Consider the following 25,671-nt stretch of genomic DNA (forward strand, 5'->3'; position numbering starts at 1 on the left):
AGAAAAAATAGCTTGTATGAATGGGTGAATGAGGCATGTTGTATAAAGCACTTTGAGCGATTGGGTAGAATGTGCAATATGTAAGAACCAGCCAACAGTTAACTTTGCAATCTTCTAAGGAAAAATTAAACTCTGATACTCTTCCACATATTCAAATCATGTGCAGTTGTGGTTAGAAGTTTCCGTACACTCATCAGGGTTTAATCGGCTATTTATAAAAAAAAATACAGAGTCCAGGATCATCGGTTTAAACAACTGTATGTGTGCCAAGGTCTGGAAGAAGATCCAAATTGTCACTGTCAGATGAGAGGAAACTGGTTAGGATGTTTAGAAACAGAAACATTGAGCTACTTAGCCACAATGGCATGTTCAGAGATGGAAGGTTAGCCATTCAAACCTAAGAACCAGTTGGTACCAACTGTACCAACGGTCAAGCAGTTTTGCTGTTAGGTGTGCTGGTACATTGTACAAAGTGGATGGAATAATGAAGGATGGGGACTACCTACAAAATCTTCAACTTCACCTGAACACAACAGCTAGATGGTTGAAATTAGGCGTTTCTGGTGTGTGACAATGATCCCAAACACAACTCAAAATTGGTTTTGGACAAAGTTTTTGGAATGGCCTTACCGAGGCCCCATTCTCAACCTTTCTTGAAAATTTGTGGACTACGCATAAAAGCTAGGAAGATGTCAGAAAACCAACGAATTTAAATGCAACCTACCAATTCAAATATTTGCCAAATATCCAGACAGAATTATAACTTGCTAAGGTAACCAGATATTAGTCAGGCTGTATATATATATATATACTTTTGATCCCGTGGGGATGTATGCTGTACAGTTATTCCACCTTGTAAAAAGAATGGTTCAAAGATATCATTAAAAGCCAAGAATTACCATCAAATTTATGCCCATGATGAGTGCATGTAAACTTTTGACCACAACCGTATCCTTCCATATACTCTTCTACTGCATAGCTGTGGTTTGCCCATAATCCCTCATCATCATTCATGCTGTCAGCAAGAGCAGTAGGAGTCAATGTAATTCAGTTAGCAAGCTCACATGGAACAAACTTGTGGATGCAGAGTATACAGACAGCTGATAATTGAAGTCTAAACACTGGTCGCATCACTCAATGTAAGCATACATTAAGTGCAGCACAGTGAAGGCTGTGAAGTGACGGCAATGAACTTCTATTTGAGGAAAACATATAATCACAGCCTTCAGGTGGCTGATTGGGTGGGACTGAGATCCATGACATGCTCGAAAGGTTCAGAGCAAGCTTTAAATATACGGTACTTGCTTGTAAGCATTGCCCATACACAGGTAAATGCAACTGCTTTTATACAAATCAAAGGAAAAGGTTTGTATAAAAGGCATTTATATAAAACATGCAAATGCCAGTAATGCCACACACTTTCATGCCCCTTTTACACATCTGGCCAATTACAGGTTAATGTGGTGGCATCAGTAATTGCAAACTGAGTGGTAAAGCAGTGCATGCGCTGCACAGACAGCTTCACTAGAGCACTGTACTGCAAATTATGCAATGCAATCAAAGGCCAATTCATGTTTCAGAGAGTAGAGTGTGTCACGTGATAATAGCAGCTGAACTTCAGTGGATGGAAAGCTTTGCTCTATCTCAGTGTCTACTGTGCACACCAAAAACACAATCCTCCCAAGAACTTCACAGTGCATCCACACATCTTATAAGTAAATATTCTGAACAACAAAACATTATTCCTTGATTAGAACACACATGAGCATAAAGTCATGCATACACAAAACCTTGGCCTTTCACAGGGAGTGGTTACTTCTAACAACACTCCAACAGGAAGTTCCTGCCTCCTGCATCCAGCCAATTAAAACACAGTATTTGGCAATGAAATTTCCATTAAGGAAGTCCCACGTTCCCTTCAGCAGTCTTGACTCCACTCACGACAGACTCTGTTTTTTCCTGCCTGTCAATGCCAGGAATCCATTAAGAATCAGTGGTGGGGATACTTAAGGGAGGGAACAATGTAAGGATGGACAAAGCCATTGTTGGTCCTTGAGAAATGTCCTGCTGGTTTGAACCTTGAATCTTTACCTGAAAATCCATCTGTATGTTTTTTCACTTTTTATCACAAGGTAAGTACATCATCAACGTCTGAGGGGGTGAATCTAAAATGCAAGTGCCTAAGTTTGATAATCACTTTAAGCATTTACTTATAATATGATCACATTATAAGGTATTTTGTTTAGAAAGCTCTTATTGCTGCCAGCTGTGTTGTAATGACTTGAAAACTTCTGTTTCCTTTCTGATAACATTAGAAACCTTATCCCCGGGCTTGTTCGCAGTCCGTACTAGCAAATACAGCACAATTAAAAATATGGGTAAGTATTTGGTGAGGTGGGTGGAGGACAGCGGTGCCGTGAAACGCTTTGAATGTGTCGTCTTGCTGAAAAATGAAAACCAGGGCCAGTGTCCCCCACTCACCCCGAAAACCAAAGAACAAGAACAAGCCTTGCTGTATTGTTCCTCTGATCTCCACAGTCCCACTCAGCAAAGAACTGCAGCCCACCTCAGTGACCCCTGTCCAGCTAAACTCACCCACTCAGGCATCCACCATGGAAACTCTACAAAAACACACACACCATTGTGAAGCTCAGTAACAATACTAGCATAACCCATTGTTTTTCCAGGACTGGACTAATTCCTGTTGCCATATATCTATGAAAAGATTATATTACAAAAAAAAGATCATCTTAGGAATAATGTTATTTAAATTTTAACAACAGCTTGAAACCCTTTCAGATCTCAGTTTGAAACTGACATCACCATGACACAGATATAAAAGAAGAAACAGAGAAAGGAATCAAACAAGGAAAGTTAAAAGCAGGCTCTTTAACACAGCTACTGTCACAACATGCATAGGAAGGGGTGGTCAGGTATGACTGTCAGCACAAAAGAAAGCAAAGCATAAACGTTAGATGTCTGATGAATCACCAGCTTTCTGCAAAGCACTGAATCTGTTGCAGATTGCCTTGATCACCAAAAAGAGGCTCTTCAATGTGTGGAGGGAGTTGCACTGGAAATACAAATACCAGACTTTAATCGCTAATAATCTGCATCTGCACAATATCCCAGCAAAGCATAAAACAGCTAATGGTGGATTTATCCAGGGATGTGATACTCTGTGATGGAGTGATGGTGACCAATGAGTCGCGCCTGTAAACAGACGTTGATACGAATAACACTGATCTGAACGGCTTCAATTAGTTTACCAAAAGACCCACACTGATAGAGCAAATTGTTTCAGTCTGTAGTTAGACTGCTCACAGATCTACACCAGCAAACATGCCTTTAAGCACAAAACGTGCTTTCAGGGCAAAGAAAGAAATCTGCCTACCTTGGCGCTGACTTCATGGCTGGCTTGTGTCCAAAAATGGTCTGGATCCACCTCAGCCAATTCGTGAACGTCTGCGGCCAAAGTGCTGACTTCTACAAAAGTCTCCATTTTCAAAGTTGATAAAGTTGCACATTTTTCATTTTATTTGTACTTTCAAATCCTTTTTTTTCTCTTTTCTCTTTTTTTTTATGGGCACGTCTGAATTTTTAATGCATTTGTTCTTAATCTGTTCACAGCAGCACTCCAGATGAACTCTGCTACTAAAGGCAGCTGAAGTGCTAACTCATCTAAACTTTTGCAAAGAGTTATTGTTTTGTAAAATAGTGCAGTCTGTGCACAGCTGTGGTTTGCAGATCAGAAATGCTGAGGGCACAGAGTATACACACACCTCTGGCCCTTTGTGAACTTTACCTTCTGCTGACTCTGATAGCAGGGAATACACCTCCAGCGTCAGGATATCAACACGCTGCGAGAGAGCGCTCAGAAAGCGTGGCACAGCTGAGGAACAGTATGTCAACAGAGAATGAGATTAGTAGTGCTGTCCCTGGGCGTTCATTCAGCTGGTGCATGTGTGTGTGCGTTCTAACTCTTAGTGCTTGTGTACTGTATCAGTGTGTATTCTCAGCAAGGGGTTTTTGGCTTCTTTGACTGCTTAGGAGTCCCTCTCCCTCCCACAGCAGTGCTAAGAAGCCCTAAAGCTCCTTACCCACAACTCTGCCACTTGTTTGATGAAAGCACATCTTTTTTAAACACTTTGAATACTGTGGACATAAAAAAATCAACTTTGTGCCCCCCTGCATTGGCTTAACCTCAAACACGCATAAAAGGAAGTGTTTTTGACAGCTCACACAAACTCAACTGATTCTTTTTGTTTTTGTTCCTGGCTCTGTTTTGTCTTTGCATTGCATTGTTTGCTACAGTATGAAATTAGACACCCTTATCCTTTTAAGCAATCAACTTGATGCACACATTTGTACACAAACACGCACACGCTGTGTGGGCCAACAAAGACATTTATGGGTTTGGTGAAGTCTTCGGAAAAGTCAATGGAACACAAGGCGGGTCTGGGCCCACGCTGGAGAGTCGGCCCAGTGGCAGAATGGCTGCTGTGTTGCCTGGGATTACTCCTTATCCCCTACCCAACCCTGTTGCTGGTCACTGGTCAGTTTTTTGTTTCCTGTTCTCATGCTGTCCTCCTATAGCCCAGCATGAGTAGAGGCCTCTTTTTTTCCTCTTGTACTTTCCCATTGTAGTGTACATTTCAGTGTTTTTTCTGTAATGCTACCGTTCTCTGACTTGTATCCTCATGTGATGTCTGTGTTGTGTGTGTATGGTCGGGGGGCGGGTTCATTCCACTGCAGGGCAACCTGCCACTGCATGTGGCAAATAAAATTTGAACTTGAACTTGGATGTGAAATTCTGGAGAACATAAACCACATGGGAGCACCGGGCACACAGCCAGGGCACAGACTGGTATCTACTGGCACCCGCTAACTTCACGCACACTCCACTCCCACCATGCACATTACTGCCCATTCAGCTCCACAGGCGCTGCTCTACACACACCAGACCCGCACACACATCACTGCGATGACGCTGTGAGGGATTCGTGTCGTGTGCTGTGTGAAGTATTTTGAGCTGCTTCTTTGTTTGGAAGCTATCTTCAGAATAATAAACTGAAATAATTATCATCACGACCATCACGTACACAGACCCAGACAACACGACAGGGTTGCTGAGGAAAGAAAAGCATAGCATGATTTTGTTCACGGTTCCATGTGTTTGCTCTGCATAAGAGCAGCAATGCTAAATGCTCACTGAAGTGGCTACACATTCTGGGTGGGCTCAGGGTCTCTCTGTGTGTGTGTGTGTGTGTGTGTGTGTGTGTGTGTGTGTGTGTGTGTGTGTGTGTCTGCTTTAGTGCTTCAATAGACTTTCCATCAGATTAAGCTGGCTTGGTCTCTAATGCGTCTGGTTTCCACTGTAAGACCAAACTTGGCCAGTTTACCCTTCAAGCTGTTTTTAGTTCACCCCAGAAAATGTAAATGTACGACCCCAATTCCAAAAAGTTTGAGATGCTGTGCAACGTGTAAATAAAAACAGAGTGTACAGATTTTGAGATCTCCTGGAACCATATTTTATCCACAGTAGAACACAGAAAACATATCAAATGTTTAAACGGATACATTTTGCTTTTATATGAAAAATATTATCTTGTTTGGTATTTGATGGCAGTGACACGTCTCAAAAAAGTTGAAAAGGTGGTGAGAAAAGACCGGCAAATGAAGTAGACCTAAGCTAGAGGAACATTTTGCAGCTAACTGAGTTAATACCCTTCATATTCATGAAGCAGATGTGAGGAAGCAGTTAAGAGTCTGAATGCTCGAAAAGCTCCTGGCCCAGACGGTGTGTCACCTGCCACCCTCAGACACTGTGCAAACGAGCTGGCCCCAGTGTTTTCTGGCACGGCAGGAATTGCCTGCTTCAAGTCCTCTACCATAATCCCTGTCCCCAAGAAACCAAGGATCACTGGATTAAATGACTACAGACCCGTGGCTCTGACATCTGTGGTCATGAAGTCATTTGAGCGCCTGGTTCTCTCCTACCTCAAGACTCTCACGGCCCCCCTCCTGGACCCCCTGCAGTTTGCATACAGAGCCAACAGGTCTGTAGACGATGCTATTAACATGGCTCTACACTTCAACCTGCAGCATCTGGACTCCCCAGGAACCTACGCCAAGATCCTGTTTGTGGACTTCAGCTCTGCCTTCAACACCATCCTTCCAGACCATCTCCGAGACAAGCTTTCCCAGATGAATGTGCCTGATCCCATCTGCCGGTGGATCACTGACTTCCTGACGGACAGGAAGCAGCATGTGAGGCTGGGAAAGAATGTCTCGGACTCCCGGACCATCAGCACCGGCTCCCCTCAGGGCTGTGTTCTTTCTCCTCTGCTCTTCTCCCTGTACACCAACTGCTGCACCTCCACCCACCAGTCTGTCAAGCTAATCAAGTTTGCAGATGACACCACCGTTATTGGACTCATCTCGGACGGGGACGAGTCTGCCTACAGGAGGGAGGTTGAACGTCTGGTGTCCTGGTGCAGCCACAACAACCTGGTGCTGAATGCCCAGAAGATAGTGGAGATTGTTGTGGACTTCAGGAAGCACACAGCCCCACTCCCCCCCATCATCCTGACTGACACCCTCATCACCTCTGTGGACTCATTCCGCTTCCTGGGTACCACCATCACCCAGGACCTGAAGTGGGAGCCCACCATCACCTCCGTCATCAAGAAAGCCCAGCAGAGGATGTACTTCCTGAGGCAGCTGAAGAAATTCAACCTGCCAACACGGACGATGATGCAATTCTACACCGCAATCATCGAGTCCATCCTCACCTCCTCCATCACCGTGGGGATGTCCCTGATAGTGGCTCCAGCCACTATCAGGGACAAACAGAGACTGCAGCGTGTTGTGCGCACTGCTGAGAAGGTGATTGGCTGCAGACTCCCATCTCTGCAGGACCTGTACACCTCCAGGACACTGGGGCATGCAGCTCAGATCACAGCTGACCCTTCTCCCCCTGGACACAATCTGTATTTTTATGTTTATTTAAGCGTTATCTGATAGTATGTTTTGCACTAAGTACCGCAGCAATTTCCTAATGTTGTAAACCTGCTCAACATTTGGCAATAAAACCCTTTCTGATTCTGATTCTGATTCTAAACTGGCAACAGGTCAGTAATATGATTGGATATAAAATGAGGCAGCGTGTATCAGAAGCAAAGATGGACAGAGACTCATCAATCTTCACATTACGAAACAATTTCAGAATCATGTTTATCAATGTAAGCATGATTCTCATCATCTAGGGTACATAATATGAATATCTTCATAAAGGCCAAGGCTGAAAATCAATACTGGATGCCTGTGATCTTCGGGCCTTCGGGTGACACAGCATTAAACACGGGCATGATTCTGTGATCATGCAAACACAGTTTATGGTGCCATTCACACATGCAGGCTAAACCTCTGTCATGCAAAGAAGTAGAAGTCCCAAGTGGCCGGAAAGGTCACAGTCTCCTCTGGACCAAAGGTCATTTAACATGGACTGTGAAAAAGTAGAAAACTGCTCTGTGGCCAGATGAATCAAAATGTGAAATTCTTTTTGGAAAACATGGGCACCATCAGTGCTGAAGGTTACATGAAAATGTGAGGTTTAAGATCAACACATGCTCCCATCCTGATGTTGTCAGTTTCAGGGAAGGTTTTGTATATTTATATTAAACAGCAGCACAGACATTTACAAACTGCTGTTAAAAAAATAGATGCTACAGAGGCAAAAATGGCTCAGAGTTTATGAGTTTTGCAGATTATTGCATTTTGTTTATATTTACATTTTACACAGCTTCACAACAGCCTCATAGGGAAACTCTGGCGATCATCAAAGCCAGCAGGATTCTTCCTCAGGGTACCATAGATGTCTGTCTGAGTTTTCATGGGAATCCAACAAATAGCTGTTGAAGAATTTCAGCAGACACTCCCAATCAAAGAACCACGCTGCTATGATCTGACTGCGGGTTATAGATATCAACAAAACATGCTCTGTGTGCTGTTAGTATTTGTTTTGTTTATGTTAAATATGCATGCTTTTATTTTACGTCTTAGATATTCAACATTTGGATTTTTTTTAATGTTATTTAGCAGTCTCTCGGCTAGCTTGAAAACACTACAAACCCCTCTGTGTGGAGAAAGTTCTGTTAGACTTGAGATGACAAAACTGCTTCCAGCTGTACTAGAAAGCCTTAAAAATGAATGACGACTGAGCTTAAAAAGGCAGTTCTGCTTGCTTTCATTTCCTGAAAAGTTGGCGTTTCACAGATACACGGTTCCATCAGACAGTGTCAATTTGCAAATCGCACATCAAGGCATCGTTACACCGAATGACTCTTACAGCCACCAGCCTCTGAGCTGGTATGACTCACCTCTCTGAACCTCCAAGGAAATCACACTGACACACACAAACACAAACACAGAACACGCACACATACACACGCAAGGACTAAATGCAGGTCAGCTGTATCTCTGAGGACAATGTGTGTTATGTGCTAACAACCGCGTGCCCTTTCACCTGAGCGACGGAGTAGAAATCCAAAAGTCAGTAAATGCAGCATATAGCACACACATACACACACAAAGTGGTACCCTGCAAACATGCCCCGCGAAATAGGAACTTTTTGCCTTTTTAATGTTGTGTAGCTGCGGTTAGCCATCCAACCATGGCCAATGGTCTGTGGCAGGCAAGCAGAGCAGTGACCAAGACTGTGAATACAAGCAGACCATAAGAGAGCAGAGAGAGGGAGGGAGAGGGCAGGGAAGGGAAAAGCAAAGAGAGGCACACTGAATGCAGAGGCAACCAAGCAGAAGTTGCATATATGATCACTCCAAACAACAACCATCCTTCGCTTTTACTCCTTCTGACCGGCCACTGACTAGTTACAGCACTTCACCACAGCGTGCTTATATTGTAACCCCACACATATGTGCACATGTCAGGCTCCAGCTGAAAGAGGTTAGCTGGAGCAGCAGTGAGTTTTACTGATGCTTGTCCTTGCTAACAAAACACTTCAGAGGAAGAATCAGCAGGTAGGAGGAGTAATGATAAACAAAGAGATATCATTTGTTAGCACAGATGTATGTGCATGCCCGGACTGCTTCATCTGATTACAACACAGACACTAAGAGATCCATAAGCTCAGAGAGAAGCCCAGAATAAATATAATCAGTTGATCAAACACAACATGCTAAAAAAACGTGTTCTCAAGTTGCCAAGCACCGAACCTGGAAGACCAGGATGCACCAGGGGACAAATGCACGTGAAAAACAGTCAAACGGAGAGAAATCTATCTTTCCCTTACCTCAGCAGCTGCTTGTGAAATCCTTTGTGATGGAAAAAATGTAGTAGCGGGGAACAACAAATGTCAGTTTAAGAAGAACTGCTATCGAGCCCCACTTTTATGTCTTTGCAGGGTGGTGTATATTTTATATCTCTATCAGCCAAATGCAAAGTCTCGGGTCCGTTAGGAAGGTGCTCCGTCTGCCTCTGTGGGTTTGTGTAAATATATATATATATCCTTAGATGGCGATGAATAATGGTGAGTGAAAGCAGAGTACTACGCTAGGAGGCAGACAGACTGGCTGAAACAGGAGAGCAGTGAGAGTAGAGAGCAGACTGAGTAGGATGGAAGTTATTGCCTCCCAACATCAGAGCGGCTGGGCTGGATACACCCACCTCCTCGGCATACATCAAACGGGATTCGCTCAGATGCTCACAAGTATACACAGAGAGAGAGAGAGAGCGAGAGAGAGAGAGGGATCCTATGTGCAGCCTGAGATCTGATCAGATCTGATATATGCAAATATCCATCCATGCAGAGTTATGCACACATGCATACTTATAAAGGGTAGCTTTAACTTACTTTCACTGACACACTTACACATTAAACTACTTTCTGTGTGAGAAATAAAGTGTTGATGTTAACAGTTATAGTCATAGTGTAGCAGATTTACATATCCATCCATTCTCTTCTGCTTATCCTTATAAAACCCTCTCAGACAGGATGCAAAACACGTGAAAAGTGAGAAGCGTAGCTGTTCACTTATGCTTGTGTTTTTGCTTTTTTCAGATCGCGCTCCAGTTTTTCTTTGTTCCAACTGCTCTAAGCTGAAAGAAAAGTCTCTGTTTTTCATCGCATTTCTGAGTACATGTGTGCACACAAGTGTAGCAGACTTGGACATGCTTCTCATTCTTGGAGTTCACCACTGCCTGTCGTTCAGCATGCTTTCATTTTCCTACCAGTGCTCAGTTCTTGAGAGAGAACCAGGCTGGAGGCTGGAGGAGGGGGGCTGTTTTGTCTCATGGGCTTTAAGCCCGCCACACCACCCACCTGTACCGCTCCAGCCACTAGAGCTTTGGGCCTCGTGGGACAAGGCCAACCTTGATAAAGGCCACTTGCATAATTCAAGCACCTCATTGCTCAAGTTCTTGTAAACTTGGTTCATAAACAGTACCTGAATGTGTCACATCCAGGTAAAAGAGAAGCTTTTTGTCCTTAGCATTGTTCCTCGAGTCATTTTTTTATGCCTTCTAAAAATGGAAAGTCTCTCCGGTGAGAGAGAGTATTGCCACCAACGTTTCACTGCACAGATCTCTCCAGTTATCGCATTCAGCGTCTGAAATACCGGAAATAAAGCCCTGCGTACATTTGACCCTTCAGCATACAGCAGCTTGACACGTGGGTGACCTGGCAATGCCCTCTTTATAAAATTCTGTTATAAGGAGGTGATGAGAGAAGGGAAACACACTAATCCTCCTGAATGTGAGTCTCCTGGTTAGGATTTAAATGGTGAGTGAGAGAGAAAGCATATCCAACACCTCCCCTCCCCGGCCCTCCTTCTGTAATCTAAAGAGATCACTAGCTGCTTGTTTGATCTGTAATGAAGTCACACCACAAGAGTGATTTAGGATAAACTGAACCCACTTTAAGTGAAGTGTGAGACTCTGGTAGGCTACAGTAAGTTAATTAAGAGGTTTGCTATTAAAGCTACCTCAGAGCTGGAGACTGAAGAGTATTTTGAGCCATCAGACTGAAGGATGGCGATGGCATCATCATCTACAGTCCCACAGGAAGTCTTAGCACCCCTAAAGTACTCCCATCCACTACTGCATCAGCATCCTCACAGCAACATCCCTCCACCATCAGCGTGAAAGCCACTGAGGTTTTCTGGAAGCTGAGGCACAGCAGCTCAGTGTCCATCGGTACGTTGCTGCTGACCAAGCAACCACTCTTCAGCAGCAGCAGCTGTAACAACAGCAGCAGCAGCGGATCGTCCAGCCTTCATAGCGTCGTACTGACAAATGCCTGCACTGACTACGTGCATGGATGAAACGAAACACCATGTCTGTGCGGTTTTAAGGTGATGCGATCCTCTCTATATCGTAAAAAAAAACAACCCAAAAAAACACGCCAGCCAAAGCACTCCATAATACTGTAAAAGCAAAACAGTGCAACTGATACAAATAAGCTGTAAAGAAGATTAAACTAGACGCACTCGCGGCCCGGCTATTCGGGCAGATTTAGGTTTATCAATTAACGCTGCAAGCAGGGGAAACGTAAACAGTGTCTTACCGTCACAGTCGCGGAGGGATAGCCTCGGAGACTGTCAAACGATGAGATGCTCCGGTGAAGGAGGGAATGATACTGCTGGACAGATCGACCACCGTTCGGCTGGATAATGTCGCCCCCTGTTGGTGCAAAGTGGGAAGTGCCTGTACAATAAGCGTTTTGGTTTCTCTCCCTGTTTATGTATTATGTATACATGTAAATGGATTCCTTAAATATAATTATGAACAGCTGGTGTGGGACAAGCTTCGTTATTAAACAAAAGTCCACAAATATACTTTGCTTCCACAAAAAAAATAGTTTCATTTTAACAGCTGCAAACTATGAACTTCCGTTTACTTCTTTCAAAATAAAAGAAGAACTGGCTAATGAAAGTCGGTGGTTGCCATGTTCTTGCTTAGGATTTTAGTAGGACACTTTCTTGGTTTGTTATCTACGACTTTAAATGGTACGTGCAAAAATCTCATCCCCACTCAAGCTAAACTAACTCACTTAATCCCAGAAAATCAACCCCGGTTGTCTGGTGGCAGTGATTTCCTAACTCGGAGGACTACAGATTTCCTCTGTTGTGCCAAAAAGTGATCAACCGTCAAAAAAGGTCAGATCTGGTTCAATTCTATATGTTTTTTATGCGTAATAGCTTTGCTTATATTGTTAATAGACTGTAGTCGCTGTATAACATTAAAAAAAATGCCTGTCTGCAAGTATCTTTGACTCGATTATTGTAATTACATTATAATCAATCCATTCCTTTTTAGCCACTTAGAATATCTTTATAGAACTGGGATGTTAAACTTGCTGCAATTTCTGCTTTCCAGATCTCTCTTGGAAAAGGGCATTTTTAATGTCAGACACTTTTTACCTGCTTGAAAGTGACTCTTATATATATGAAAGTCACTTTTTATTGCAGCTTCTACCTTGTGACAGGATTTTGGTTCTGTCTCACAATGACTTGATATCATTAACGAGAGCACAGCACAACAGCCGATAGGCCCAGAGTTCAGTTTTATGAGCGTTAATATGCAAACTGCCATGACCATTCATCAGTGGCATGAGTACCATTCACAGAGAATTGGAGAATAGCCACAAACAGCGCTGTAAAATGGTGAAGGCCCTGTCCTTGCTTCAGAGATGGTCATTCCCTTTTCATGTAAATGACCTCCTTGCCTCCATGTCCATAATGGTCTGGGATAACCAGGAATCCTTCAGCTTCCCTGCCCTGTATTAGCCTAAGAATACATCATTCACCATCTTCACCATCCAAGGTATGGACATTGAGGCTGTGGACAGCTACAGGTACCTTGGTGTTCATCTGAACAATAGACTGGACTGGACTCATAACTCAGACGCCCTCTACAGGAAAGGGCAGAGCAGGCTGTACCTGCTGCGGAGACTCAGGTCGTTTGGAGTGGAGGGCCCACTCCTGAAGAAATTCTATGACTCTGTTGTGGCTTCTGCTATCTTTTATGGCGTGGTCTGCTGGGGCGGCAGCATCTCTGCTGGGGACAGGAAGAGACTGAACAGGGTGATCCGAAGGGCCAGCTCTGTTCTAGGATGCCCTCTGGACCCAGTGGAGGTGGTGAGTGACAGGAGAACGGCGGCTAAGCTGTCATCCCTGATGGACAACATCTCCCACCCCATGCAGCAGACTGTGACAGCACTGAGCAGCTCCTTCAGTGGGAGACTGCGGCACCCACGGTGTGGGACGGAGAGATTTCGCAGGTCTTTCCTCCCCACTGCTGTCAGACTCCATAATAAAGACTTTAACTGATCAAGCACACACATCCATACATATGCAATAATACTAAGTGCAATAATCCTTTCTGTCATCGTTGTATTTTTACTCAGTTGTATATAGTATATAGTATTTGTATTTGTATTCTATTTTTATCTTATTGTATATTTATTTTATTTTATTCTACTGTATATAGTATTTTATTTTATTCTATTCTGTACAGTTGTGTACTGTATTTATTCTTATTGTATTCTAATTTTTGCCTCATAACTTTTGCACTGTCCACTTCCTGCTGTGACAAAACAAATTTCCCACGTGTGGGACTAATAAAGGTTATCTTATCTTATCTTATCTTATCTTATCTTATCTTAAAGTGTTGTGATTGCAGTCATTGGGCATCAGTGGTTCAGTGATCATTGATCAACGGCCTATTGTTAGTCATTAGTGGGTGTTTTCAGTCATCATGCAAATGAACTGCTTATAATGCTGGGGAAACCTGCAGTCAGCTGAAAACGTCACTTTGATGGAAAATGAAACGTTTTTCCCACTGAAACGTACCTCCAGATCAACAGATTCAACTTTGTGGGATTTTCTTACCTGGATGACTGAGCATAATTCATAACTTACTGTTATATAACTATACTATTATAGTCTCGTGGGGGTTTTTTTTCCAGGTAATTAATAATCTTTTTTTCTTTTTCTTTTGCTGTTGGACCCACTTTTGTTCATACTCATTGGTTTTTACTTAATGATTTTATATTGTCTATATAAACATCCGATTCTATGTTAACCGTTGTTCTGTAAATCGCAATTTTTTTGTTGGGTCAGATATATAAAGTGTGAAGAGGATTCAAGAAATATATAGTGCAGTCTCCCAAATTATACCTCTTATACAACAGACCAGCTTCAGCTTGTCTCAACTTGAAATTTGAAACCTCTGTGGCCCTTGGCTTCCATGGAAGCCTTGATGAGTTGTATACTTTTTATTACATTCATTTCATGAAAGCAATTTTTTAATGTCCTGTATTTAAAATCTTAGTACTTCAAAAAGGAAAAAAGGTGAGACATGAGAAATGACTGTTCAAGTTTAGCTCGACTTTTATTTTGAAGGAGCTGGAGAAAGGACTACAAGAATGGCGCTTGGAGCTGGCCGGTTGGGCCTAGCCGAAATAGTTGTCTTAACATTAGCCTGAAATCTGGCATGTAAATCTTTTCAGGTATAGAATTTCCCAGAGTTATACGCGCATTTCCAAATGTTCGGCAACACCTGATGATTTTCAAGCTTAGTCGTGACCGTTTTTTTTAAACATTCTGGCCGGATGTTTTGACGCGATATCCGAGCGTTGCCGGCGATGTAGCGGCCAGCGAATCTTCAAGCAGGAAAAAGCGCCAACTTCTGTTGCACCGTCTGAATTGTTAAACACTCCGTAAATAATTTCGAGACGGGATGTTTAATGGAAAATATCAAACTTAAACTGGAATGAAGCATTCGGGTAAGTTTTCTTTCTCGACTCAGCTGGGATTTCAAAGAAGTCCTTTTTGGCCGTGAACAGTTTCAAACGGCGTGCTTTCTGTTTTCTCCTCCCACTTCTTCACCGCACCTTCTCGAGCCAGTTTGTCGCTGTGATGTGCGCAACGTGCTCAAAAACAGCAAGTTATTTGTTGCTACCCTGTAATTTAAAGCGAAAACAGTTGCTAACGTAAGCCGTGCTAGAGCGGTTGTTTGTGGGTAGGACTGAAACAAAGTACTACCTTTAAGTTAGCGTTAGCCAGCTAACATGTTACATAATGCGTGGTACGGTCAATAACCGGTTCGACTGTATTATTGAGAAGTGTGTGATTGATTGGACTGGACCTGTCCGTGTGTAGCTACACAATAGCGGACCGTGAACTTAAGTGCGCAGCTACGTTCGTTCTCGTTGAACTCTGATGGCGCCCGCTGAAATTACATTGTGTGTTTCCATTTTTCACCAGTGAGGTGCGCTGTTGCGTCTCAGTAGGAATTTAAAAGAAAAATCGCCCTCAAGGTACCGGGAGGAAAGATGCCAGGTCTGCAGGGTGAAAGTGTGGTATCAGCGGCTCCGGGGAGCCCAGTGAAGAAGAGTAAACTCTCTCTGAAGTTCTTCCAGAAGAAGGAAACCAAGCGGGCTCTGGATTTCTCGGAACCTCAGACAGAAGAACCCAAAACATGTGAGCCAGAGGAGCCTGAGGCAAGGTAGGTCTCTGCTACCAGTGTGCGTCAAACACAAATAGTTTTCTAGACTGATTTGTTTTGGGCAGCCCGAAGCACTCGTTTTCCCACAGTTACATTCAGATAGTTATGGGAATTCCACTGTTGTTGTGAGGGCAGGATAATGCACGTGTGGATGAGTGATACCTTAGATTTTAATAGTAGGCTTCATCTCAATCAAGCTGGGGTTACACTTCAACATTAATCTCAGTGTAATCATTTTAAAACAGTGTGTGTGTGATGGTGGATGTCATTTGTGAAATTCAATTTATTAGCTGCTGACTTTCTGTTTGCTTCCTTCTTAACTGATCAGCAGCTGTGATCAGGTGGTCCCGGGGCCTTCTCAGTGTCCTTCCTCGCCCAGCCTCCTCCTGTCCTGCGAGAAGAGAGAGAACTTGGTGCCGTTCGTGGGGCTCAACAATCTGGGCAATACCTGCTATTTGAACAGCATCTTACAGGTGAGCCATTACCACAGATGGAGTTAATTTCCAGCATTAATAGATGTCACTTGTTCCAGTGTTTTAGTACAAATGGTAGGATGGGTTTAAATATACTGAAGGAAAAGTTGAAAACTGCACAGACACTTCACAGTGTGTGTGGTTTGCTCTTGTGCGATTTAAGTTGCATTGAATCCTCAAACCTGTTCACCTGTGTTATCCCACTCAGAAGTGGATGTTGTTGTGATGCCGGGAATGTTACATTTTCTGATGGGGAAATTGTGGTTCTGCGGCGACCGTGGCTCAGGGGGTTGGGAAGCGCATCTGTAACCGGAAGGTCGCCGGTTCGATCCCCGGCCTCTCTGTCCTGGTCGTTGTGTCCTTGGGCAAGACACTTTACCCTACCGCCTACTGGTGTTGCCCAGAGGGGCCGATGGCGCGATATGGCAGCCTGGCTTCTGTCAGTCTGCCCCAGGGCAGCTGTGGCTACAACCATAGCTTGCCTCCACCAGTGTGTGAATGTGAGAGTGAATGAATAGTGGCATTGTAAAGCGCTTTGGGTGCCTTGAAAAGCGCTATATAAATGCAATCCATTATTATTATTATTATTATTATTATTAGTGTGATGGCAGTCTGTGGGGAGCTTTGGACTGTCCTACCTGCAGAGAGCGTCTGTAGTCAAATGGAGGCAGTGCTTAAAAAAAAGTGGTTCAACCGGTCTGTAGGCTACTACTGAGTGTTGTAAACAATGTACAGTGTTCACTGCAAATCTGACTGTACTGATCATACATTTTTTTTATTTTATTTTATTTTTTTAACTCCTTTCCCTGTTCTGGCCCACTTGGCAACCAATCAGCACATTTCTGGTGGTTAAAAACCTATCTCTGTAGGTAAATATCTCTGGAAACAGACAAAATCTCAGGAGCATAAATTAAGCACAACGTTTTCACTTAAATACTAGTTGCTAATGGAATCAAGTGATGGCACATCACTTTTCTGAAGTATGGAGTTAGTTTAGTGAGCAGGATTTCATGTACTCACTGCTTTAATAGAAGATATGTAATTACAGTAGCACTTATCTGCTTTAATAGACTATATGCACGTTAGCATATGCTACTTCTGGTGCGGAAACTCCTTTGGGGAGCTTTGTTTCCGGTGTCCTATTCGCGCCTTGTTTACGGTCCAAAACAAGTTAAGCAAATGAATGAATCAAGCGGCGATTTACATTTCTATAGATGTCTTGGGCATTTACCCAATATATCTGTAAATGATGTTCATCGACTTGTCTATATTTTTTACCCCGCTTCTCAGAGCAAAAGAGAAAAGGGATTCAAATTTTATATTTCTCAGTATCTGTAAACAGAGGTCCCTCGTTTATTGCGGGTGTTATGTTCTAAAAATAACCAGCGATAGGTGAAATCAAGTAGCCAATTTTATTTTTTGACGGTGCAGAACATTTCATCGACATACAGTACTGCACTTCAGAGTCACTCTGCTAGCTATCGATTCTGTACTGTACAGGAGAGACGTCACAGAGGAGAAACAGCGAGGTGAAAAGGTGAACTGCGTTAAAGCGAAGGACCACTGTAATTTTGAAGGGAAGTCACAACATACCCTTCGTAAATACTAATGTACAGAAACCCTTACCAGCAATCATTCATTTTTTGTGTGGCTTTTTTTCACGGTTTGTTAACATGCTGTGTAGGTGTGTACTTGACTAGCTGATATCGACATAACGGGGGAAACATCTGGTTTGACTATTCTTCACCTGTAGTTTGAATGCTGAACATTTGCCTGTTTAAATCATAAGACCAGTCATTATACAGAGATGCTTCTGAATGTGGATGATGTGTCTTCTGATTTTGTAATGCAGTTCTGCTTGTGTTGAGTGATGTAAACAACTGATCGATCTAAACTCTTTAAACGTCAAAATTGATCATTAGATTTTTTTATGACACAACAGTGGTGAGTGTTCCCACCTTCTGCTCTTTGTAACGTAACGCGATCTTTCCGTTTTTGAGTTTTGGACATGATTTTGGAGTATATCTTCGCAGTAGTGATTGACCGCAAAGTAAAGCTACCGGAAATGTACAACCCTACATCCGGTCTCAAACCAGGAAGTTAGCATTTTCTTGTGCACAGGGTCTATTGTAATCACAGTTAGGAATAGTATAGAACCAGATTCTTTTTCTCTCCATCCTTTTTTTTTTTTTTAAGGTTTCTAAACAGGACTTTTTTTAACCTTACTTTGGATGACTAAAGAGCTTATTGTAATAATTAGAATAATTCTGAAGTGCATCCAACATGCGAAAGCAAGAAGCTGTGTGTCTAATGACTAAAACAGAACGGTTTAGCTTCATATTTGGACAGTCATTTTTAACAGATTTTTGCTATTATGTTGAGCCGGTAAAGGAAATTATATTTCACTGTGACCATTACTGGGTTAATGGGAATTACTGTTGGACTTTAAGTACTGAAGCACAAATGACTGTGAAGGTCATGGACACGTTTTTCGCGCTTATTTGTGTCATCATAATATCACCAGCATTTAACAACCTGATTACTTGAAGATGCTTTGAGTTTTCCACTTGTGTGGATTACTTGTTATCACATCCAGTTTAAAATCACAATAATGATGTGTTGATGTCTGATTGCATCTGCAGGTTCTTTATTACTGCCCAGGCTTCAGAGAAGGCATAAAGAAGCTTCACGATCTCTCCATCCAGAAGGAGAAACCCAAGGAAGAAACTGAGAAAAGCGAAGAGGTACGTGCATAATAAATCACAGCCACAGTGTGGGTCCAAAGTTTAGCACTTATTAACTCCTCTGATGGGAGATGTTGCATGCTTCTTTTTAAAGTTGTTGAACAATATAGTGCACTCTAGTCTTCAGAGCTTGAAGTTAATTATGTGGGACTCCCCATAAGTTTTCAGAACTGAAGAAGCCTTTTGGACAAGAGGTGAAAACCTTCATGAACCAAAAACAAGTCCAGTAGCCTTCATCTCAAAGAGTTATGACACAGTGCACTGTATTCCTATTGTAAAATATACAGTTTTGAAAAAAGCAGCAGCATTAAAGGAGGGTGTCTGTCTTCTGAGCTACGAAAGCATATTTCAGTAACCTTTTTACTCTGTGTCATTTTCCTACAGCCACACTGTCAGCAGTCAGACGGTGTGTCGGAGGCTCTGCCAGCTCACATCGAGCTTCTTGGGAGCTTCAACACTTTGATAACTGCAGTGGAGCAGCTGCAGTCTAGCTTCCTGCTTAATCCTGACAGCCTCACCGATGGAGAGCTAGCCACACCACCGCGCAAAATTCTGCACACGCTCAGGTAAAGATTTGGCAGTTTCAATAAATATTTGTAACCCAGTTGCTTATTAGATCATACGCTTGTGTTGCTAGGTAACCAGTTTGTTCCCACGCTATCTTTTTTCTAGCACGATGACTTAATGGCTTTCGAATATTAAATGTTACTAAACACCCAAATATTGTCACATTGTATACGTGCATATAACATTGATTAAACACTTAGTTGCAGTTAGATGCACATGTAGGATCATGAATGTGGAGCTTTGATCATTATTATGCTGTTTAAAAGGTAAAAACTTGTCATCATTAATGCTCAGTCATAGCTCAAGCTGATGAGTTGGTTACGAATCATTTTTAAAGTAAGCATGCTGACATGTTTAAACTCCAGATTGGCACTTTTGTGTTTTTGAACACTTTCATTAAAATTGCCATTTTCTGTCAGTTTGACACAAGTTTGTGGTTTTGTGTCGCAGGCAGCTGAACCCCATGTACGAAGGTTATCTCCAGCATGATGCTCAGGAAGTTCTGCAGTGCATCCTGGGATATATCCAGGAAGCCTGTGATACTATCAGGAAAGAGCTGAAAGTAGAAGGCGAGGAGGAGGATGTGTCGGAAGTTAAACTCGAGAATGGTCTCGATTTGGGGTCCGGCGGCTCTGGCGCAGAATCCAAAGCTTCCACAGAAGAGGATGGTCAAGTTGCTGGGAAAAGAAAGAGCGACACAGAAGTGGGGAATGCCAAGAAAAAATCCAAATCCCTGAAGTCTAAGAAATCAGATTCTGCAGAGGAAAACCTGAGTAGAAATAGACCCCTTACTCGCTCCAAAAGGAAGTCCTCCAGTGAAATCACCATGGACAGCAGCAAGAATAAAGGTGGAGAGGAGGCGGCAGGTGAGGAAGAGACGAAGAAACCAAATGGGGAAGGAGGAAGCGACGATGAGGGGAAAGGTGAGAAGACGTGTAAAGAGGGGGATGGGAAGAGGAAGAAGAGAGCTAAGTTGAGCTGGCTGAGGCCGTCTGGAAAGCAGCCAAGTATTTTCTCCAAGTTCCGCAGCGTGGGAAAGATCAGCTGCACAACTGTGAAGAACCAAAACAAAACAGAGCAGGAAAATGGAGTGACGCACGACGAAAGTGAGAAAAACCTTCAAGAGCCACCCAGCCAAAATGCATCCGAACACAGCAAGGCTCCTAAACATCAAGGTACGTGTGACCTGCGATCATCGTAAGAGGCAGCGATTATGAAGAAAACGTTTAGTTGAGAAAGAAATGACTCACTTTAACCTCTTAAGCCCCAAGCCTAACTGATCTCCTGCCTTTTGCCCCCATATCACAATTAATGAATTTAAATGAATAAGCATCCCAAAAAAAGCAGAAAAGTTGGGACAGACTAAATGTTTGGTCATTCACTTTAACTTTTAATTTGTACTTTGACGTGCATTAGGAGCCTACATTTATTTATGGAGTTCTAGATGTTACTAACTGTGGATTTTATGTTCGTTCAGCGGGCCTGAGCCTCATGGAGCGTTTGTTCCAAGGTCGGCTGGTTCTGAGGACTCGATGTCTGGAGTGTGAGAGCTTCACAGAGAGGAGAGAGGACTTCCAGGACATCAGTGTCCCTGTGCTTGATGACCAGCCCAGCAGCCCCGATGACCTCTCTGAGGGTGAGAATTTTTACAACTATTAGTTGTAAAATAGTAGTTATGGACTGTTTTTTTTTTTTTTTTTTTGTGGGTGTGGGTTTTATTTTCCCCCTTTTTATCTTAAAAATCTTGTTTTTTGGGGGGTTTTTTTCAGTCTCACCAGACCCTAAACCAGAGCTGAAGACTCTGAAATGGGCCATATCTCAGTTCGCTTCGGTGGAGCGCATTTTTGGGGAGGATAAATACTTCTGTGAGACCTGCCATCACTACACAGAGGCCGAGAGGAGTCTGCTGTTTGACAAGACTCCTGAAGTCATCACTATTCACCTAAAGCGCTTCTCTGCCAACGGTTTAGAGTGAGTCCACTGAAGTCTCAGTTATCACACTGCCGCACTACACAAACTACTGGAATGAATTTGAGCTAGTGTTTGAAAAAGTGATCGCTGTACCACATGCTTAGACTTAAAAGATTCTCATCATGGAGAAATAGAATCAGTCCTTTGCTGTAGAGTTTTTACTGCTTTGATCTCTAGTTTCTAAATGTACTCTTATATCTGTATTGTTCTCTCTTCCCAGACTGGACCCATATGCTGGTCTTTCTAAAGTGAACACTCCCTTACAGACTCCTTTGACCTTATCCCTTGAGGAGTGGTGTACCCAGTCCTCATCCACTAAAGGTCAAAACTATGAGCTGTTTGCTGTCGTCATGCATAGTGGTGTGACCATCAGCAGTGGCCACTACACTGCCTACATCCGAATGTCTGATTTAACAGATGTGAAGATCTGGCTGCAGGACACAAAAACTGAAGAGAAGGAGGAGGAGGACGAGGTGAAGGAAGACAAAGAAGGTGCTCTGGTGAAGGAGACGGTGCTGGACTACGATGATGGAGAGGTGTCTTTCAGCCTGAGTACGAGAGGACAGCGGCGCGAGAGTTTGGCAAGCAGCAAATCAGGGAACAAAAAGCTGTCAGAGGGGGGTGTCGGACTCTTGGGAGGCCAGAGGAGTGTGTCCAGCTATGACCTCGGGAACAGCAGCAGTAAACACACAGAGAAAGCAGCTAGCAGTGGTTCGACGGAGGGTTGTAATAGGAGAAAAACCATCAACATTTTGAGCCAAAACACTGAAGCTGGACTTAAAAAAGAGCCCGAGGCAGTAGAGGAGACATCGCAGGCTTCCTGTGGCAGCACAGAGACCAAAGAGCAGAAGGCTTTAAATAGCCTCTTGGAATATGAAGGGAAATGGCTGCTGTTTGATGACTCTGAGGTGCGTTTGTTTGAGGAGGAGGACTTCCTGCGAGCCTGTTCTCCTGAGACGTGCTGCTCATCAACCCCTTACCTGCTGTTCTACAGAAGGATGCCTGAACCTGGACACTGAAATAGACAGACCTTACAGGAAACTGAGCTCCCAGGCAAAAGACAGATGGAGTTTTTGCAATACTTCAAACAGTGCCAGACACACTGTGGCTGCCACATTTACACTGAAACTGAAGTGACTTTTCAGCCAAGGAAAACTAAACCTGCAACAGCCCCACGGTGGGATCAAGGCGCTTCCGCCTTCTCATCCACTCATGTGCAGGTACTCTAAACAGAAACGCCCAGTTGGGGTCAAAGTTTGTTTTGTTTGTTTTTTTTGAACGTTAGGGATGATTGGTTGTGTATTTTTGTTTTTTTGGTCTTTCTTCAATGTTGACTTTGTATTGTTTGTTTTTTACAAAATGGCAAAGCACGTTGAACTAAAATTGAATCAAGTAAAAATGTTGAAAACTGACTTCCCCCCCTGGGCGCAGCAGTCTGTATTCTGTTCGAATTTGAAAATGTTCTCATGTTATTTTTTCAGTTTATCAGAAAAGCTTTTACCCTGAAGCTTTTCTCATCAACTGATCCCTTGTTTTGTGAGGGTTTTTATATAGAAACCTGTACAATTTAGCTGTATATCTGAAGCCTCAAACTGATGTCATTTATACAGTGAAACCGACAGATTCTCAGAAACTCATTTAGTTACAACAGATATTTACAACAAACACTCAGCTGTCTAATAATAATTAAAAAGTTTCTACATGCTTCGTTGACACTAGTTTATGCAGTCAACAGTTTCAGGCTCAGATGTCAGATTTGTCAGAGTGAAGGACGCAATTTGATTTTATCAGTGAACTATCAGGTTTTTATAATATACATTTTACAATGTTATGGAAAACTGCTTGTTTGATATTTTACTATAGAGCCCAACCGATTTAATGTGAGCACGATTGATATCTGTATAGTCTGACCACCAGAGGGCGTGCTGCAGATTCTCTGTGGCAGCTCGTGATTGGGATGCCACAAATGTGAAAGGCTCATTGAACAGAATCGGGTGGAGCATAAACAATAATTAACTACATATAACAAATGTTAGAGAATTGTTTGTTTTGTGTATCTGAAATAAATATTAGAATATGAGACTTTTAAATGACCAAATATCGGTCTGAAAACAGTCAGTCTCTAATGTAGTGTACAACTGTCAAGTGAGATGTTTGCACTAGTCAGGATTTTAAGATCTGAATCTCTAATTTAAAACTCCTTAAGCTGTAGTTCAGTTTTATGCTGCAAGGAGGGTCAAAAAGCACAGTATAAATATCATTATATACAGTTCATGGTTATTATGGGGAGGAAAAACTGCCCACTGAGACCATGATTTAGCTTATGACCTACCTCCATTCTTCTTTTAAAAGAGAGAGAACAGTTTTTAAAGTTCATTAGAGATAAAATAACAAAGTTAAGACTAAAACCGGACTGATGGAAGTTCTCAAGCAGCGAATATTCAGTTTTGTACTTGCATATTGCTGGTTTTGAAATCTATATGTATGTCTATATCTATATTTTGATCTATTAAAACAAATCACCATCCCTCTGATTAAACCTATGTAATATCAAGTTTTGTCTCATGACAGATTTAAGATACTATAGTTGAAGAAAAAAATAGATTTTCCTCTTTTGCATTAATATGCTCCATATCTGATCTAACAGCCTAGACACAAAACATTTTAACTTGCTGTGGTAAGGTAAGTTTCCTGTTTATGATGGACTGAGTCTTTTGTGACAATTTATTGATTAGTCATGCATAGCAGATGATAGATTTTTTTGGGGGGGGGGGTTGCATCAATTGAGCTTTAAAAACTCAGTAAAGGTAACTTTGTTCATCTCAGGTCTAGTGATGGTTTCAGAGATTTACTTGGGTCTGATGAGCTGTCTTTCTAAGTATTACAAACCCTTTTCACCTGTCTTTCAAAGATGAGTTTATTATTTAAAGTGAAATGCTTGGTTAAAAGCACCCTTACTGTGTTGTTGTGTCCTTTTTAACTGTACCATTCCAGTTCTCATTATGCGGAAGTGGCATAGCGGGGTTTCAGAGTGAAAGCAATAAAGTTTTTACCTTCACACCAGCTTCATGCTTTTTGTCGTCTTAGTTTCTGGCCGACTTACCTCAAAGTCCATAATAACAGAGAAACATCACATCAGACCACTTGAACATTAAAATATTTATTTAGTAAAATATTTAAAATAAAACAAAACTACATAAAATTATACAATGAGGTTTAAAGTACCTAAGTTTAAAACATTGGCGCCTCAACTAAAAACAATAATAAAGCATCATGATAAATACTGGTACAATTTTTTTGCATGTTTTAAGGTTTCTCTCCCATTTTGCATTACATAAACTTTCAAGTTGTAAAATGCAATGCTACACCATTAAAAAAAAAAAAAAAAAAGTGCACACATGAAAATTGAGTACAGATTTTTTTGATACATCGTACATAATTAAAAAGACACCTTGACTTTTAAAATTGTAAGAATTTGGCAGAAAAAAAGGGTGTTTTTTTTTTGGCACTTTACTGAAATACAGAACTCTGGAGCATTCTTCATAGCTTGCAGCCATTTCTACTGGTTCCAAGAGTGAGTGCTGACATGAGCTTTGTTTTTTGTTATTTTAAGGTAGCATGGGGACAGTATAAGCACTTGTTACCTACTGAAATGACTAGCAAAAAGAAATTCTAAATGCCAAGGTATCTCTTTAATTTGAAGTTCCACTTGTTTGCTGCGCTGATTGTGTAACAGTTTGTCTGTAAACAAATTAAGACACTGGAATGACGTACCAAGCTGCAAGTCTTTTCAACCTTTTGTTTAAACACGCTTTTTTCCAAACACTGACCAACTTTCAAGAGACACTCCTATTTACACTGGAGAATAAATTAATATTGCAGTTTCGGTTAAGTGTTTGTGTAGGTGTACAGGTGCGCTTGTGTGTAGTTCTCTTCATCTTCAAATGTCAAGCTTGCGAAGACTCATTCTGCTGAAGGAATCTCTGCAAATTAAAAACAAAAAGATGTTAACGAGGACAAAAAAAAAAAAGAAATAAAATACTAAGAATTTTGAGCTGTCACGAGAAGCTGACCTGAAATGTTAAAGCTGCAGTAGGAAGAAATCTAGAAAAGCCTAGTATGTGAAAATAGCTGACCTCCTGTAGCTCTACCTTCTCACAAGACGAGCACAAGCATATAACACATGCTTCATACATGCTACAAATCAATGCTGACCCCAATCTCACAGGCCTAGAGTAACCACCAGGCAACATATTGTGAGGGAAAACTATGTATTCTCTGGTTGCTGTAGTTGCTAGACTTTGCTGTCAGTCACTGTGGACTTAATTTTGAATGTCCCATTAACCAAGGCCTTGGGGCGTGGTCAGTGACTGCCAGGTAACCACTG

At 42.2% G+C, this 25,671-nt stretch overlaps 3 protein-coding genes across 5 annotated transcripts in view; 1 reads left to right on the forward strand and 2 right to left on the reverse strand.

The window, feature by feature from the left end:
* The window catches only part of kank4 (KN motif and ankyrin repeat domains 4), a 93,145-nt gene extending 83,556 nt beyond the window's left edge, over window positions 1-9,589 (reverse strand). Inside the window, exon 1 of the mRNA XM_085376382.1 lies at window positions 9,315-9,589. The gene's annotated coding sequence lies outside the window, so the exon portion shown is untranslated. The remainder of the gene's footprint in view (window positions 1-9,314) is intronic.
* A 5,117-nt stretch (window positions 9,590-14,706) lies between these two features.
* usp1 (ubiquitin specific peptidase 1) lies at window positions 14,707-22,744 on the forward strand. Its single transcript, XM_085376005.1, has 9 exons — window positions 14,707-14,807; window positions 15,289-15,529; window positions 15,858-16,002; window positions 18,645-18,746; window positions 19,131-19,312; window positions 19,764-20,488; window positions 20,791-20,949; window positions 21,083-21,284; window positions 21,505-22,744. The coding sequence occupies exons 2-9, from the start codon at window positions 15,357-15,359 to the stop codon at window positions 22,301-22,303; spliced, it is 2,487 nt and encodes an 828-aa protein (XP_085232131.1). The 5' UTR covers window positions 14,707-14,807; window positions 15,289-15,356; the 3' UTR covers window positions 22,304-22,744.
* Window positions 22,745-24,727: 1,983 nt separating this feature from the next.
* dock7 (dedicator of cytokinesis 7) overlaps window positions 24,728-25,671 on the reverse strand; it is a 46,710-nt gene continuing 45,766 nt past the window's right edge. For all 3 annotated transcript variants that reach the window (XM_085376506.1, XM_085376505.1, XM_085376504.1), the window contains one exon: window positions 24,728-25,267. In XM_085376506.1, coding sequence (XP_085232632.1) covers window positions 25,225-25,267 — 43 coding nt within the window. In that variant the 3' untranslated portion in view covers window positions 24,728-25,224. The remainder of the gene's footprint in view (window positions 25,268-25,671) is intronic.

The sequence above is a fragment of the Diplotaxodon limnothrissa genome, linkage group LG17 (genome assembly GCF_057381915.1).
Source record: "Diplotaxodon limnothrissa isolate DT_005_m linkage group LG17, D_limnothrissa_male_GT1.1, whole genome shotgun sequence".
Classification (NCBI taxonomy): Eukaryota; Metazoa; Chordata; class Actinopteri; order Cichliformes; family Cichlidae; genus Diplotaxodon; species Diplotaxodon limnothrissa.